Source organism: Moschus berezovskii, chromosome 10 (genome assembly GCF_049115385.1).
Source record: "Moschus berezovskii isolate FMDL1 chromosome 10, NW_MosBer_1.0, whole genome shotgun sequence".
In the NCBI taxonomy this organism is placed as follows: domain Eukaryota; kingdom Metazoa; phylum Chordata; class Mammalia; order Artiodactyla; family Moschidae; genus Moschus; species Moschus berezovskii.
In genome coordinates, this window is record NC_142469.1 from 79,433,266 (window position 1) to 79,449,223 (window position 15,958).

General features: G+C 37.5%; 1 protein-coding gene across 1 annotated transcript in view; it reads right to left on the minus strand.

The window, feature by feature from the left end:
• The window catches only part of SGK1 (serum/glucocorticoid regulated kinase 1), a 115,828-nt gene that overhangs the window by 12,905 nt on the left and 86,965 nt on the right, over window positions 1–15,958 (minus strand). The window contains exon 3 of the mRNA XM_088840768.1: window positions 15,139–15,214. Coding sequence (XP_088696894.1) covers window positions 15,139–15,214 — 76 coding nt within the window. The remainder of the gene's footprint in view (window positions 1–15,138; window positions 15,215–15,958) is intronic.

Genomic DNA, 15,958 nt, shown 5'->3' on the forward strand with positions numbered 1-15,958 from the left:
CTTACATATATTTCTGCTTTTCCTAAGGCCCTGCTATGCCTTAATGCCACTACAATACAGGCTTGGGCATGTTGAACCCTTTCGATTATCTACTTTCTCAAGTGAATGTGCAGGAAGTTTTCTTGCAACTCTCACACTGTACAATTCTGTGATATCCAGGAAAAGATCAATCTAAAAAGAAGCTTCTGAAGGCCCACGTCATGTGACTTATTTTAATAATGCTCCATACTCAGATAATCCTTTGCATGCCTCTCCCCTCCCTCCACTGTCAAGGATTTTGTGCTGTTAGTTATTTAAATCTCAAGGGTCTTATTTAACTCTCAGGTGTCTCTCTGGGCTTTGAGTTCCTTGAAGACCAGACAATACAAACAATTCATGTTGCTCCTCTGCCTACCTATGACCGATTAGATCCTTCTTTCCCCTTTCCCTTTCCCTTCCTGATTTGTGCCATCTAGGCTAGCTGTTCTTGGAGCTGTTCTTGCAGACCAAGCTTTTATCTGACTCAGAGAACCTTGTGCTGTGTCCTTTACCTGGAATGCTTCCCTCCCTGGATGCTCACGTGACTGGATCCTTCTTGACATTTGTCTCTCAGAGTCAACACCACTTACACAGCGTCACTCATCCTGTTTCAATTATTTGCATATTAGTTTTATTTGCTGACTTTTTGAGCATTTGTTATATATCTCCCCCAACTAAAAAGTAGTCTCTGTGAGCCACGGATAGTACCTGTCTCTTCTATCACTGATTTAAATGTTAATCTCACACAAGAAATAGTCTCATAGAAACATCTAGAAGTATTTGACCACATACCTGGAAACTACATCCCAGTGAAATTGATACATAAAATTAACTACCAACAACCCAACCCTTGTCAACTTGGACCCATCTTCATTTCCTTAAATCTCACTTAATCTCTATAAAAGGACAGTGACAAGGTCATGTTTCTAACTGACAAGATGCAACTATCCTGCATACAACCCACTAATCCTTTCCCTTAGAAGAGGATGCAAATTCCTTGCAGGTTGTTGACTGTTTTTCTTGAACACGAGTTGGTCTTATAGTCCCATGTCTCCTTCCAAGCAAAACGAGGAACCAGGTGTACTGCTCTTAAGTTCTGCACACGGAAAGAGTTTTCCTTCACTACTGGTCCCCAGCTATGTCCCAGAAAGGGGGTATCATATTGGAGCTATCCACTTTTGTGATCAAAGCTGAGGACTCGCTGATTCTGCCAGCAACTCTGTGGTGTCCTCTATCACATGAGGGTAGGAAAACTTCATCTCACATCGAGATATGAAAATGCAAGAACCCACAGACTTGACACTAAGCACCTAGATTTTTATTTCCTGGGGTTTCTACATCTCCATTTGCTTTTTCTTAGTGCTTGGTAGATTTGGGTACATTTCATTGTTTTTAAAACATTCCTGGCTGACTTTACTATTTGGGTTCTGTTGTTTTGTAGTCGTCCCACTCTCTTTTTACCTAATAATTTACAATATTCTTTGTAACCCTATGAAAATTGGGCACTGCAACAGTTCAATGAACAAAAATTCCAAGAAAGATCACTGTGATGCACTAATTATACTATCTGACATCTACTTAATATAATTTGAAAATATTGAGTAAATGTATGGAAGGCGTTGTCTTGATACTACACAATTTTTGTGGGACATTCAGAAGGTCACCTAAAGCACATATTATATTTTACTCAATGGCAGCACAACTTGGTAATGAGAAGTAGGCAAATACCCCAGATGTCAGGGTATGACATCTTTAGACCTTCTGATGCCTAAAAAGCCCTGACTTCTTGATCTGCTACTTTGGGAGGTGCCTATCTCTTTAACTTGGCTGTTCTTAGAATTGAAGAAGTTATGGCAGGAACCCCATATCCCCATAGCTTTACTTAAAGTTTTAAAGCTCATCCCCAACTGTGAAGGCTACCAATAATCTCATTGATCTTGCCACCACTAGCAATGGCTCCCTCAGCTGAGCAGGAATTTTAGGAATTCGTGTACATGTTTATATTTTTCTAGTAACTTGAGACACTGAAGAGCAGAATTATTTTGTGTAATTGTCTTTCGTTCCTTCCTAACATATGCCTTGCTTATAATCAATGTTCAATAAATACTGGGTATATTTGATGGATAAATCTCTTTGCTGGACCCAACATAATTTCTCCTACTTATCTTTATTTCTCAGATTAAAACCCTAAAATGGACATTAAAAGATTCAGTTCTTTGCTTAGATTATACATTTCAGTGAGAAATGTTTATTCTAGATTTGTTAATGAGTAAATTTATTTTTATTTCCTTGATCAGAACTTCCACAATTAGCCATTAGTACAAGTGTTAGTTGCTCAGTTGTGTCCAACTCTTTGCCACCTCATGGACTGTAACCTGCCAGGCTCCTCTGTCCATGGAATTTTCCAGGCAAGAATACCAAATGGGTTGTCATGCCCTTCTCTAGGTAACCATTGGAGCCTAATGCACTCGTTTGTTTCAGAGTTGGGATTATTGAATGCTTTTAACAAGATTAGCTATTTTTCTGCCTCTGTCTGTCTCTCTTTCTCACACACACACACACACACACACACACACACACACAACTGTTTGGGGCTTCCCTCGTGGTCCAATGGTTACGAATCTGCCTTGTAGCATGAGGCATGTGGGTTTGACTCCTTTTCAGGCGACTAAGATCCCACATGCCGGAGCAACTAAACCCCTAAGCAGCATCAACTGAGCGACCACTGCAAGGGAAGATCCCACATATGCCAACAAAGACCTGCAACCAAATAAATAAACGTTAAAAAAAAAAAAAAGGAAACTGATGGTTTGGCCAGATGTTTCAGGTATATTAACTACTTCCGTTATTTATTTTTCCATGTTGTTTCATAATCACCACTTCACAAAAGGTATAAATGACATCTAAAGGAATAAAAATAAGCTTTCTTTTATGATCACAAGAAAATTACAGAGAAGAAATTAAACAGATGTGAGCAAAAGATAGGAATCATGAATAATACTTCCCTTTCTACACTAAATAAATGTGGTCACTGAAGAAGTTACTATGGTATTATTTGTTTATAAAATTTTATGCTTAAAATTGCCTTATCCTCATTTATAGAAGCCTTATCCTCATTTATAGAAGATTTAAAAGAAATCAGACTATTACTATCCTTAATATCTACAATGATTCTACTTCACAATTCATAAACTATTCCTTAAAAATCTAAAGCCTTAGCACACAAACATAGATCATCATGAGAAACCTATTTGAAATTCATTCTTCAAATCATGTTGTTTTTATGTACCAACATAAATCCAGTTTGGCAAGTTCTGTTTAACAAGTCTTTGAATTTACCTTTTAAAAGCAAAAGCATTTTTCTTTTTTCTCTTTACCTCCTTGTAAATACTGTGCTTTTATATCCACAGCTGCTCTTGTAAGCAACACTGACGGCCTGCAGGCTTCTGACTTTCCTTTTAATTATAACAAATAACCAAAGAGCAGAAAGGAGCCCAGTGTTCATAATTTCTGTCTAAGCCCCACTTACCATTCTTCTCTACCTCCTTTCTATCTCTTTCCACTTTCCATATTCTTTTCTTACAACTTTCATTATTTAAGATCATCAGTTTCTATAAGGTTAACAGGAACCTTATAAGATATTCCAAGATGACTATTCTTTTTCCATCTCTTTTCTTAAAACAGTTATAGATTATTATGTACATGTATATATATTATGTAATATACAGTATATGCCACATTAATATTATTTAAATGTTAAAATTTTAGAATTAAAAACACACTAGAGAGTACATTTCCAGAAAGAGGTCAAAAAGGAACAAATATATCAGATATAGGTAGAGTACTTCCAGGAATAAGAGTTTCTAACACAGGCAGTCTTGTTAGAACATGGCCTAACATATTGCCTTCCCCAGATGAGCCAATTATTTTTCTTCGCAGAGCAATTTTTTCTGATGTTCACAGTCTGCTTTCTGATCGTTTGTCTCACAAAGAGATTGGGTGACGGCATGTGTCTGGACCATTATAGACCCATTGCCATTTCCAAAAATAACCCCACCACTACTCACGTTAGATCTACTGTATTCATAGGCCATGTGTACGCAGGATAGGAGCGTTCACAGCCAGCACATTAAACGCTCCTTTTCTCTTTGTTTTAAAGTTTGAAACCATTGTGTGTATATATATATGAAAGTTAGAGTTTTTATTTGAACAGCACCTCCAGCCTCATTTCATGCTATTGATAGAATTGTTAACAGATTCCGTTGGTGTTAAAAGGATCCTAGAGACTATGAACCTCCCTATGATATTCCTGATAACCATTTATTCAGTTTCCTATTTTTCACTAGACTTACGTCTGCTTCCAAGGCTATCTCTACCACTGTCAACTAGCATCAGCTGGTAGAGTTTTTTCTTAGACTATGTTCAAATAGCCTTATGAAATTATTTTAAGGAATAGTTCTCCTGCATGTTCTAAAGCCAGTCACTTAGCCAGATGATGCTAACATACTAATAAGCAGAAATGAACATGTTCCTCCCTGTAACTTCCACAGTTCAGGGCATTTATTATAACAGCCAACATTGAATGATTATACTAAGTGGCAGATATGCTTTAGTGCTTTCTATACAATTTCTCATTTAATCCTCATAATGACCTTATGAAAAACTGTTATAAACCCCTTATTCATTCTTAAGATCTGAGGCTTAAAGAGATAAACAACAGTTGCTAGTATTGGCAAAACCAGAATGCACAAGGATCTACTGTATAATACAAGGAACTATACTCAGTATTATATAATAACCTATAAATGAATCTGAAAGAGAATATATATATATACACACATATGTATATGTATAAATGAATCACTGTGTTGTATACCTAACACTTACATGATATTATCAATCAGCCGTAGTTGAATAAAAAATTAATAAAACAACAAAACAAAACAACCAGGGGACTTTCCTGGTGGTCCAGTGGTTAAGAATCTGCCTGCCAATACAGGGACATATTTTTGATCCCTGGTGGCTCAGATGGTAAAGTGTCTGCCCGCAGTGCGGGAAACCCCGGTTCGATCCCTGGGTCGGGAAGATCCCCTGGAGAAGGAAATGGCAACCCACTCCAGTACTCTTGCCTGAAAAACTCCATGGACTGTCTGCTGAGGAGCCTGGTAGCCGACAGTCCATGGAGTCGCAGAGTCGGACACGACTGAGTGACTTTCACTTCACTTCACAGAGAAGATCCTAAATGCCACGGGCAACTCACCCCCTGCACCACAGCTATAAGCCCACACACCTAGAGCTTGTGCTCTGGAGCACCAAGAGAAGCCACTGCAGGGATAAACTTGAGCATAGTAGTGAAGAGAAAGCCCATTCACAGCTTTGAAGACCCAGTAGAGCCAAAAATAAATTAAAAAAAAACAAACAAACCAGAAAGCAAGTGTAGGTTCTGATACCAAAAGCTCTACTTTTAACCAGTAAAACAATCTGCCTCTCTGTTTTAAAAACCAATCCTTCATCTGCAGGCAACTAGCATGATTTTAACTTGTATTTACTTTATTCATAGCCTACCAGTGACTGCCTAGCTTGTCTACCTAAGCTTTCAAGGCAGAAAACTCTTGCTTCCTTGTCCATGGAGTGACAGGCACTCTTCCGTGTCCTAGCAGAGTGCCAGGCAGAAAGAAATACAGTATATCTAATTTCTGTAAAACAAACCCATTCTTTGCCTTAATTTTCTCCTTTTCACAAGTGCCCCACCCAATGGCAAACTCACAGGTCAGTTAGAATCTCCTCCTTGACTACTGTTTCCTCAAGCACTTGTGTTCACATTCAAACTACTTTCTTTTTTTTTTAAAAAACTACTTTCATTACAAAGCTCCCCACTTACCTTTTTGAAGCAGTAGAAAGAGAATTGGAGGAGTTTCCAGGCAATCTGAATTTCCAGCTCAGTGTTTTAGAATGTATGACTTAATACTTAGCTTTGGGCGGAGCACTTAACTTCTTTTAAGTGTCCTCAGGGTTAACACCCATTTGTTATAGTTAATCCCTCAGGGCGATTGGAAAGATAAGATTAGGTATGGGAGAACAATTTGATAACTCAAGTATGTTATGTAATTTAATGCCTATAAGAACAGTGTAGCTGAACTATTAATGTAAAATTTTCCTCTCAGAGCCAAAATTTTAATCAAGAACTGATTGCCATATGTTTCTGAGGAGAAAGGGTCAGAGTTCTCAGTGCTACATTCAAAGGCCCCTGCCCTGTCTAAACCGTTTTTTCCCCTAAATCCTTTTGCATTTTCTTTTTATTTTCAAATTCACACCTTCATAGAATAAAGGAACTTCAAAGTAAGAAAGAATCTTAGAATTGATTTACTTCAATAAGCTCTCATTTTACAAATGAGTTTGCTTGGGTCTCCCTGCCCTAAATTTTAATTCTATTTTCATCTCTGAGCATCCCAATTTACATAAACCTCCCTCTCCCTAGTTTCAACTGGATCCATCCTACTCCTTCCTTCCTGTACCCTCACTCCCTAATCCTACACCCAGCCCTCTCTGTGGGCCATTTCATCCCAGGGGAAACCCATTTTCATTATTGTCAGTGGCCTATTCTTCTTCTTACATACAATTTTAAAGTTGTAAAATCATTTTTCTTTAAGTTTTGTAAGCTATGTTTATATTTGATGGGGCTAAAATATTTCTGTTATTATGATAAAACAGTCCAAAACCCTTTATTCAAATGATACAGATGAATTTATAGAAATAGACTCAAAGATACAGAAAACAAACTTCAAGTTACTAAAGGGGAGTGTGGAGAGAGGGGTGAATTAAGAGTTTGAGATTAATATATATACCAGTAAGACAGAACTATATGACCAACAAAGGCTTACTGTATAGCATAGGGAACTACACTCAATATTTTGTAATAGTTTACAAGGGCAAAGAATCTGGAAAATAATACATATGTATATATCTGCATCATACTGTTGTACACATGAAACTAACACAAAATAGTAAATCAACTATACTTCAATAAAAAAATAAAATTTAAAAAAACCTTTTTTTAAAATTTATTCTTTCTGTGATATACATATTACCTCCTGTACTGTCTTATGTCTATGCATCATGTATTGTAGGACACTTTCTTGGGCAAAAAGAAAGCTGTCGAAAGCTGAATATTTCAGCATGTTTAAAATAACAAAATGCATGAGGGCATTTTAACATTAGCTGTAACTATAATCCACTAGATTTTTGAAAACTCTACTATCACATTAGTTTGGTGTAAACTTATAAAATGAGAAAAGATTTATTAAAATATGAGAAAAATAACTTCATTAAAATTATTAAGTTGTGTTTAATCTATTTTCTTTATTTATTTTAAGTGAGGGAATTTCCTGGTACCATTTCACCTGTTGACCACAATATAATGTCCTTTAATGCAATGGAAATCAAAGATTTTAGACATGAAAAGAATGTTTTGGATAAAATGGGCACAAGGAAATACTATGATGTGGAAATATTTTAAAAGAATGTTAGGGAATCAGAAAAATCAGCCATTGTGAAAAAATTGATTGAGTTTACCACATGGCACAGTGGTAAAGAACCCACCTGCCAAAGCAAGAGACAGGAGACACAGGTTCGATCTCTGAGTTGGAAAGATCCTCTGGAGTAGGAAATGGCAACCCGCTCCAGTATTCTTGCCTGGAAAATTCCATGGACAGAGGAGTCTGGCAGACTACAGTCCAAAGGACTGCAAAGAGTCAGATACGACTGAGCTGAGCATGTACAGCCTTGAGTCAAACAGCACAAATAACAAGTATAATAATTTTGGCCGTAATCAAGAGGAAGAGAAAATCATGATTTTAACAAGGAGAGAAACAGACTTTGCTCTAACTGTAAAGCTTAATTGACACAATTCAATGGAGAGAGAGGGGGTTTCTCTGGACTGAACTGGCTGAGTCTATAGCCACAACCTTATTCATTCACACACCAGGGAGCAGGACTGTCATGAGATCAGATTTGATAACATTTTGCTGTCAAACTTAAATGCTGGATGCCCATGACTCTAAGTATCCTTAAACAGAAAACTTTTGAAATGACATTTTGTTACTCACTTACTTACAGGAATAAACAACCTGTCCTTGAACTTCAGTTCAGTTCAGTTCAGTCGCTCAGTCGTGTCCGACTCTCCGCGACCCCATGAATCACAGCACGCCAGGCCTCCCTGTCCATCACCAACTCCTTGAACTTGGAACCCTCTAAATCAATTTGAACCCTCTAAATCAGTATAAATGTTAAAGTCATGCAAAACTAAGCATTTTTGTTTTTTGCTATATACGGATCCTTGCTGACAAAGGTGGTATTTTATCTAAATGACAAAGCAATGTCTAAGGTTCTTTCCAGTTTGAGGGTTCTTTCCAGTCCAACCATAGATTTATTTTCAGAAAGCTTATCAGTGCTGTGTGTGGGGACCCAGAAAACATGGATGATGAGCTTCTTAGTTTAGGGAGAAGAAAATAAAATAATAAACAAGCAATGGGTTGAGAACAGTATGAAATATTGAGTAATGACAAAATAAAAAGTACTCTTCTTTCAACCCATAGTTTGCAGACCTTATATATGGCATGGGGATGAGTGTTCAGGCTTGTAGAAATGACATAGTTCTTTCTCCAAATAAGAATAGTCGTCATAAATTCACCACTAACCATATGCCTGACAGAGCTCTAAATTATTAATACCTTTACCTGAATTACCTCCTTTAGCCTTCACAAAAACTACGATCTATTATAATATTCTATTTTTGCATGTGAAATCATTTGTGCAAAGTCACACAGATAATAAGCATTGAACTTTGTGGCAAACTCAGGAGGCCTTCCTCAAGAGCTCACAACACTAACCACAGCAGAAGGTCAAGTGTTGAACATTTTCTGCTGATCCATGCATGGCTCACTGGGAGGCATGATCAGATGATTTGCCAGTCAACTCTGATGTGAGTCCAGTTGACTGAAAGAGATGTAGTTCAGGAAACTGAGGATGATTGTGGCTTCCTGATCAAAGATGGGGGGAATAAATACCAAGTTTGATTTTGAAAAGTTTGAGTTGCTGAGGTAGGGGAAGTCAAAAGCATCCAGGAATGCAGAGTTCTTATGATTATGCCCCTGTCCTTTCCAAAGCCTAGCACCATCTTGCTCTCACCAATGAACATGTGCATGATTGCTCAGTCATGTCTGATTCTTTAAGGCTCCGTGGACTGTAGCCCACCAGTCTCCTTTGTCCATGGGATTTTTCAGTCAGGAATACTGCAATGGGTTGCCATTTCCTCCTCCAGGGGATCTTCCAAGAATCCAACCTGCATCTCCTATGTCTCCGGCATTCCAGGCAGGTTCTTTACCCACTGAGCCATCAGGAAAGCCCTTCCCATCCATGACAGTATGTGTTATTTGGAATTTCTTGCTGTGGGTAAGGTGACTTTCATTACTGAGATAGCTACCCTTTTTTAGTTAGGAACTGAGTAAATGAGGTCAGTCTACCTGAGATCTTCATGTATCCACAGATTTTTATTAAATGATTTATCTCTAATGGCAAGAGGCAAAGTCTGCACTGGCCAACAAGAATCAGATAGAAGGTTTCCATTGTAGCAGAGTGTGTTTAATTTTTCTCATATTTGAAAATGTATTTAACATTCTCATAAGATAATGCCATATATGAGGGATGAAGCAACTGTTTCCTAGATATTAAATATGAGAGTATTATGCTTTTTAAGAAAAAAAATCTAGAAATTATGTTTTCTTCATTTTAAAAGATCTGTGGAATGAAGTTTTCCCTCTCCTTATATTAATTCAATGATCTAATTTTATGTATTCTCTGAAACACTGAAATATTTCTGTAGTCCATATGTTTCTAAACTATGAATCATTTCATTTCTACATTTGGTACAGAAAATATTACTGCTCCCAAGTAAATATGAATATTCCTCTTTATATTGATTTCTACATCCCCCAAAATTTGCGCTTAATTTTAAAATATGATGAATCATTATAAAATAGAAAGAGATAATGATAATCCTGAAACCAAAAGGGAAAATTTAATTTTCCCTCTGGGAAAAATTTATAGAATAATGAAACTTGCTCTTTAACTTTTGCTTGAATGAAATCTAGACATTTGGAACATCCCAAAGGTAGAATTGCATTTTGTTAAAAGGTGACTTCAAGGAAGAACCCAGGGAGAACACGAAGAAGCTACATTTTCCTACCTGCAAAACAGGTGCCCATTAAAATCATGGCCCTTGCAAAAGAAACTTTATTGTTTAACCACTTCATTATCTGACTTCCTCTAGGTAAAGACCATTATCTATGTTGCTAATAATAATACCTGGAAAAACACACATTCCAAAAGTGTCGGGAATCTCATCCTGCTTTGAAATTCTCATTTAAGAGGATGTTACAGGATACTTCAGGACCAGCGCTTGAAAAATAAAGGTGTACAAAAACAAACAAATCAGGTTTCAAAGCCTAAAAACAAAGATAATAAGAAAGAGCCTAAACTTGTGCAGCCTGTTTGTTTTTTGTCAGAACAAATGCTGGGAATGAACGAGAGAGAGAGAGAATGAAAGAAGTGTGGTGGGATGAACATATGCTGCTGCTGCTGCTGCTGCTGCTAAGTCACTTCAGTCGTGTCCGACTCTGTGTGACCCCATAGACGGAAGCCCACCAGGCTCCCCCTTCCCTGGGATTCTCCAGGCAAGAACACTGGAGTGGGCTGCCATTTCCTTCTCCAATGTGTGAAAGTGAAAAGTGAAAGTAAAATCGCTCAGTCGTGTCTGACCCTTAGCGACCCCACGGACTGCAGCCTACCAGGCTCCTCCATCACTTTTATATTATGTATTTTTTTAAAAAAAGCTTTTAAAAAATTACTTTTGTTTCTCCCATCACTATATAGTATATGGCAACTGAGCACACCAGCCCCATCCTCTGGCAATCATGCAAAAAGATATTGAGCATGAAAATTAAGGCCATTTCACCAGATTTCAAGGTAAGCTAACCCTCAGTAATTCCCTACTTCAAAACAAAAGATTTTAAAATTTAACTTCTATTTCTATCAAACCATCTTGACTAGTTATCTTCAACACTGAGCTCTACTTAAAGCAGTACATCAAGAGACTGTACATTAGATTAAATGAAAATAAAATACTCTCTGATTATGGCTGGCTTTGAATGGAAGTATTCCATTCACTGATATATATTTTCTGGAGGAAATGATGGAATCATTTCATCACCATTATTTTAGGAATTGGTAAAAGTTACCCTAATAAAGGGCTTCCTTGTTGGCTCAGATGGTAAAAGTCTGCCTGCAATGAAGGAGACCTGGGTTTGATCCCTGGGTTGGGATGATCCCCTGGGAAAGGGAATGGTAACCCACTCCAGTATTCTTGCCTGGAGAATTCCATGGGCAGAGGAGCCTGGTGAGCTACAGTCCATGGAGTCACAAACGGTTGGACACAACTGAGTAACTAACAAACACACACACCCTAATAAAATTCATACTGGAACTAGAATATTGTCTTTGAAAAGAATCCATTTGCAGGCTCATAAATTTGCATGTTGCAGAAGGACAGCTGCAGAGTTGCTTTGGCTTGTGCTTACACTTCACAGAATTGAAGGAAGGTATCTAGAAGTTTTAGTTGGGGTGCTGATGTCCTGATAAAGAAAGGGCACACACAATTGCATCCCTCAGATTCAAATTCTAACAAAACTACTAATAGACTAGAAGAATGTTTGACTTTCTAAACCTCAGAGATCTACATCTTAAAGAACATTGAGTCTAGTCTAGATACATCATAGACAAACTGATAAAAAACCAAAGATTAAAAACAAATTAAAGCAGCCTGTGAAAGACAGCATACTATAATCAGGATAGCAATAATTTAAATCATCACTGACTTCTCATCAGAAACTATAGAGACCAGAGGCCATGGACCAAATCTTCAAAATGATAAAAGAAGAGAAAATGTCATCTACTCAGAATTTTATACCTAGAAAAAAAATCTTTTAAGAATTAAATAAAAATATTGTCAGTTATAAAGTCATATCATAAAGATGAAAGAAAACGGAGAGATAGCATTGCCAGAGAATCACTGCATCATAAGAAATGCTAAAAGAAGTTTTTCCAGGCTAAAAAGAAATTATTTCCAAGGAAAACCGGATCTTCAAGAAAAAATAAATAACATCAGAAATAGTAAACATCTTGGAAAATACAAAAAATAGTTTTCCTCTTGTTTTCCTTTAAATCTATTATACTGTAGGCTTAATTTCATATGTAGAAGTAATATATATGAAAACCATAATGTAAAGGATGGGAGGATGAGTGGGATAGCAAGTTTTCTATAATAGTTTTTGAAAACTTATTAATCCTCAGAGCCACCACTAAGTCAGTAGATGAATTAATATTGAATTCTAAAAATACTCAAATGATTTTGGAGAGGTCATAAAAGGAAGAACAGCAAATAAAGAAAAGAAAGAACGCGAGGAAACCCAATACCAAGACGGTATAGTTATATCTAACAATTACACTAAGTTTAAGTGGTCCAGACTTTCCAAGTAAAAAGAGATTGTCAGATAATCTTTAAAAGGAAAACCTAACTATATGAGGTCTGTAAGAGAACTTTATAAGACACAGATAGGTTGAAAGTAAATGGATAGAAAAGATATATACCATGTGAAAAGCAGGCATCAGAAGCTGACTTGGTTTTATTAATGTCAGAAAAAAAAACCCGAAAAACTTCAAATGAAGATTTACCAGAGGTAAAGAGGAATACAATTCATCAGGAAATTATAACAATTATAAAAGTGTATGTGCTTAATATTAGCACTTCAAAATAGGTAAAGCAAAAATTGACTGAATTTTAAGAAGCAAAAGATCATTCTACCACTACAGGTAGAGATTTTAATATCCATGTCTCAGTAACTGAATAACTACCTCCCCCTACCAAAGCACTAGACATAGACCTCAGTCTCGGAATTGATTATTGGAAAGGATCTTTATTAGATGACCTGCTACTTCAGAAGGGATACTCTCTTTGTAACCCCATTGATGACACAATGGGGTTGTGACTGAAAACTGATGAAACAATTTTCAGAGTTTCTAAGGTGAGTAGTTCTGAATGATTCCTATCACCGTTTCTGTGCCTGTCCTGCATTCATTTTTCTTGTAACATAATTTCTTCGTCTCCAAAAAGTGCCTGAGTATCATTTTCTGGATCTGGCCTGTAAAGATTCTCTTCTCATCTCATTCTCTTTACTTAACTTTGCTGCTAAGTCACTTCAGTCGTGTCCGACTCTGTGTGACCCCATAGACAGAAGCCCACCAGGCTCCCCTGTCCCTGGGATTCTCCAGGCAAGAACACTGGAGTGGGTTGCCATTTCCTTCTCCAACGTGTGAAAGTGAAAAGTGAAAGTGAAGTCGCTCAGTCGTGTCCGACCCTTAGCGACCCCACGGACTGCAGCCTACCAGGCTCGCTCCTCCATCCATGGGATTTTCTAGGCAAGAGTACTGGAGTGGCTTGCCATTACTTAATTTAAGAATCATTTATATTTTAATTGTGATGTTTTGCTCTATATGGCTTCTTTGCAACATAAGTGCTGTAGATCTTAACAGCAGTATTAGCCAGTGGACAGTTTGTTTATTTTGTGGCTGGACTGCAATGATGGCATAAACAAGCCAATTCACTTTCATGCTTCTTCATCATTCTTCAAAAGACATAAAAAAAAATCATCTTTCTTGACAGATTAAACTGATAAGTTTAGACTATAAGCCTGGTCTTTGAAAAAAAAAGGCAGCAGAGTGTTTTTCACTCTCCTCTTCAATCCCTCCCACTTTTGCAAATAGGCATGGTCTTTGACAATCTTTTATAAATAAAAGATTAAAGCACCAATTTAGCTCATGCTGCTTCTCAAAGGAGAGCTACTTCTTCCTAGGGAGCGTAATACAGAACTGAGCGTGCAGGCTCTCCATCCTGCCATCAGCACCGGCCTTCTCGCTCATCAGCTTTGGATGTCAGCTACCCTCTTCCAGCACCTGATCTCTTCTCTCACACAATGGGGTGTAAGGACAGGCTGCCCCTCCTATTTCACAGGGTTGGCCCAAACCTTGAATTGGATTTTTGCGAGGATACTTTGTAAAACCAGGAGACCTAATACGAATAATAGGTGTCACCACTGTTCTCCATTTAATTAGACCGTCTTTAAATAGAGAAGGTGAAAGTTCTAGTATCACTGTCTTAATTATTTTGCTTCTTTCTCATTTCTAGTGTCATTACTTCATGTCATTAGGCCTCACAACTCAATGTGTTTGTGAAAAAGAATGAAAAAGCTTCTTCAGTTTCCTGTAAAAGCACACCCTACCTTTGATCAGAGTGCAGTTTTTAATTATACAACAGAAGCATATTCTCCAAACTCAGAAAGTGGCATTCCTTTGATTCTGATTAGATTTATATTTTGGGATTGATAGCACAAGTCATATCTGCCCGCCACTGAGTATTTGGAATATGACTTGCCTTAGGGTTTTTAATGGGCTTCCCTTATGGCTCAGCTGGTGAAGAATCCGATTACAATGCAGGAGAACTGGGTTCGATCCCTGGGTTGGGAAGATCCCTGGAGAAGGGAAAGGCTACCCACTCCAGTATTCTGGCCTAGAGAATTCCATGGACTGTACAGTCCATGGGATCACAAAGAGTCGGACGCGACTGAGCGACTTTCACTTTCACTTAGGGTTTTTAATACCTTTCTTCACCCTGGAAAAGACACTGGAACCCGTGTATTTGCCCACCTTATCCTATTTTTCTGTCCTCTACTCTATGAAATAGACTCATTGCTTTGTTCCTTCAACACTTGGATATACATAATTCATCAAGCTGTATTTAATGGTATACATGCTTTAGATATTGAAAAAGAAGAGATTTATAAAGGGACTTATAAAAAAGTGATTGTGAAGTATATTCTATTGTTGCACTATGTATAATGACAAAAGCAAGTAAAGCCAAAATTTTTCCTCAAACCTTGCCTTTGTGTAGGGTTATTACTAGAGCATGCTTCCTGTAGTGCATAGGGCCAGAATGTACTTTTCCAAAAATACCTGAGTCATCATTAGTCCAGAAAGTTCTTGGGTCAGGCTTGGTCAGGATGTTGGCGTGATTACTTGGCTCTTTCACCTTGAAAACATAAAGAGGAAAGAAGTGATGTGAAAAAATGGCTTCACTGTTTCAAGCCTACAGATCAATGGGCAAGATTCCAAGGTTGAAGTTTGCACATACAGCACATCTCTGCCCTGATTAAGGTCACCTACCCTCCTGGTTCGGCCAGGACTATGCTGCTTGTAGCACTGAAAGCCTTAAATGCTGGCAAACCCTTCAGTCCTGGACAAACTGGAATGGATGGTGACCCCTAGACCTGATGCAGTTTCGCTGCCAAAGTGCATGGGAACTGGAGTTCCTCTCCCACTTTCTCCCTCTTCCTGTGTCTTTTGTGGTATGCAAACTGCACGCCTGGATGCAAAAGTCCCTCCCCACCATGATTAGCAAGCGTATCTGTGTAGTGTATACTCTTATATCACATAAAAAACATTTTGGACTTCTATATAACAGAGATGGTACTTTCAGTATATATGCTTGGGAAAACACATAATAAAGAGAGCTACTTTTAATCCAGGTGCATTTTAAAATGAATTCTTATTTTATCATTATAACAGAATCTGTATTTTAAAATAGTAGCACATGCATATATGCAATATATATTATTTGTGTAACCTAAACACTGCCTAATGCACATTCAACTAATAATTGTTGAATTATTTTTGAACTAATTGTTTTTACAATAAACACCAGAAAACTGCAGACCTACAATGATCATTTTATTTACTTTTTTGTGTGTGTGCGTGATTTTATGATTGTGATGTT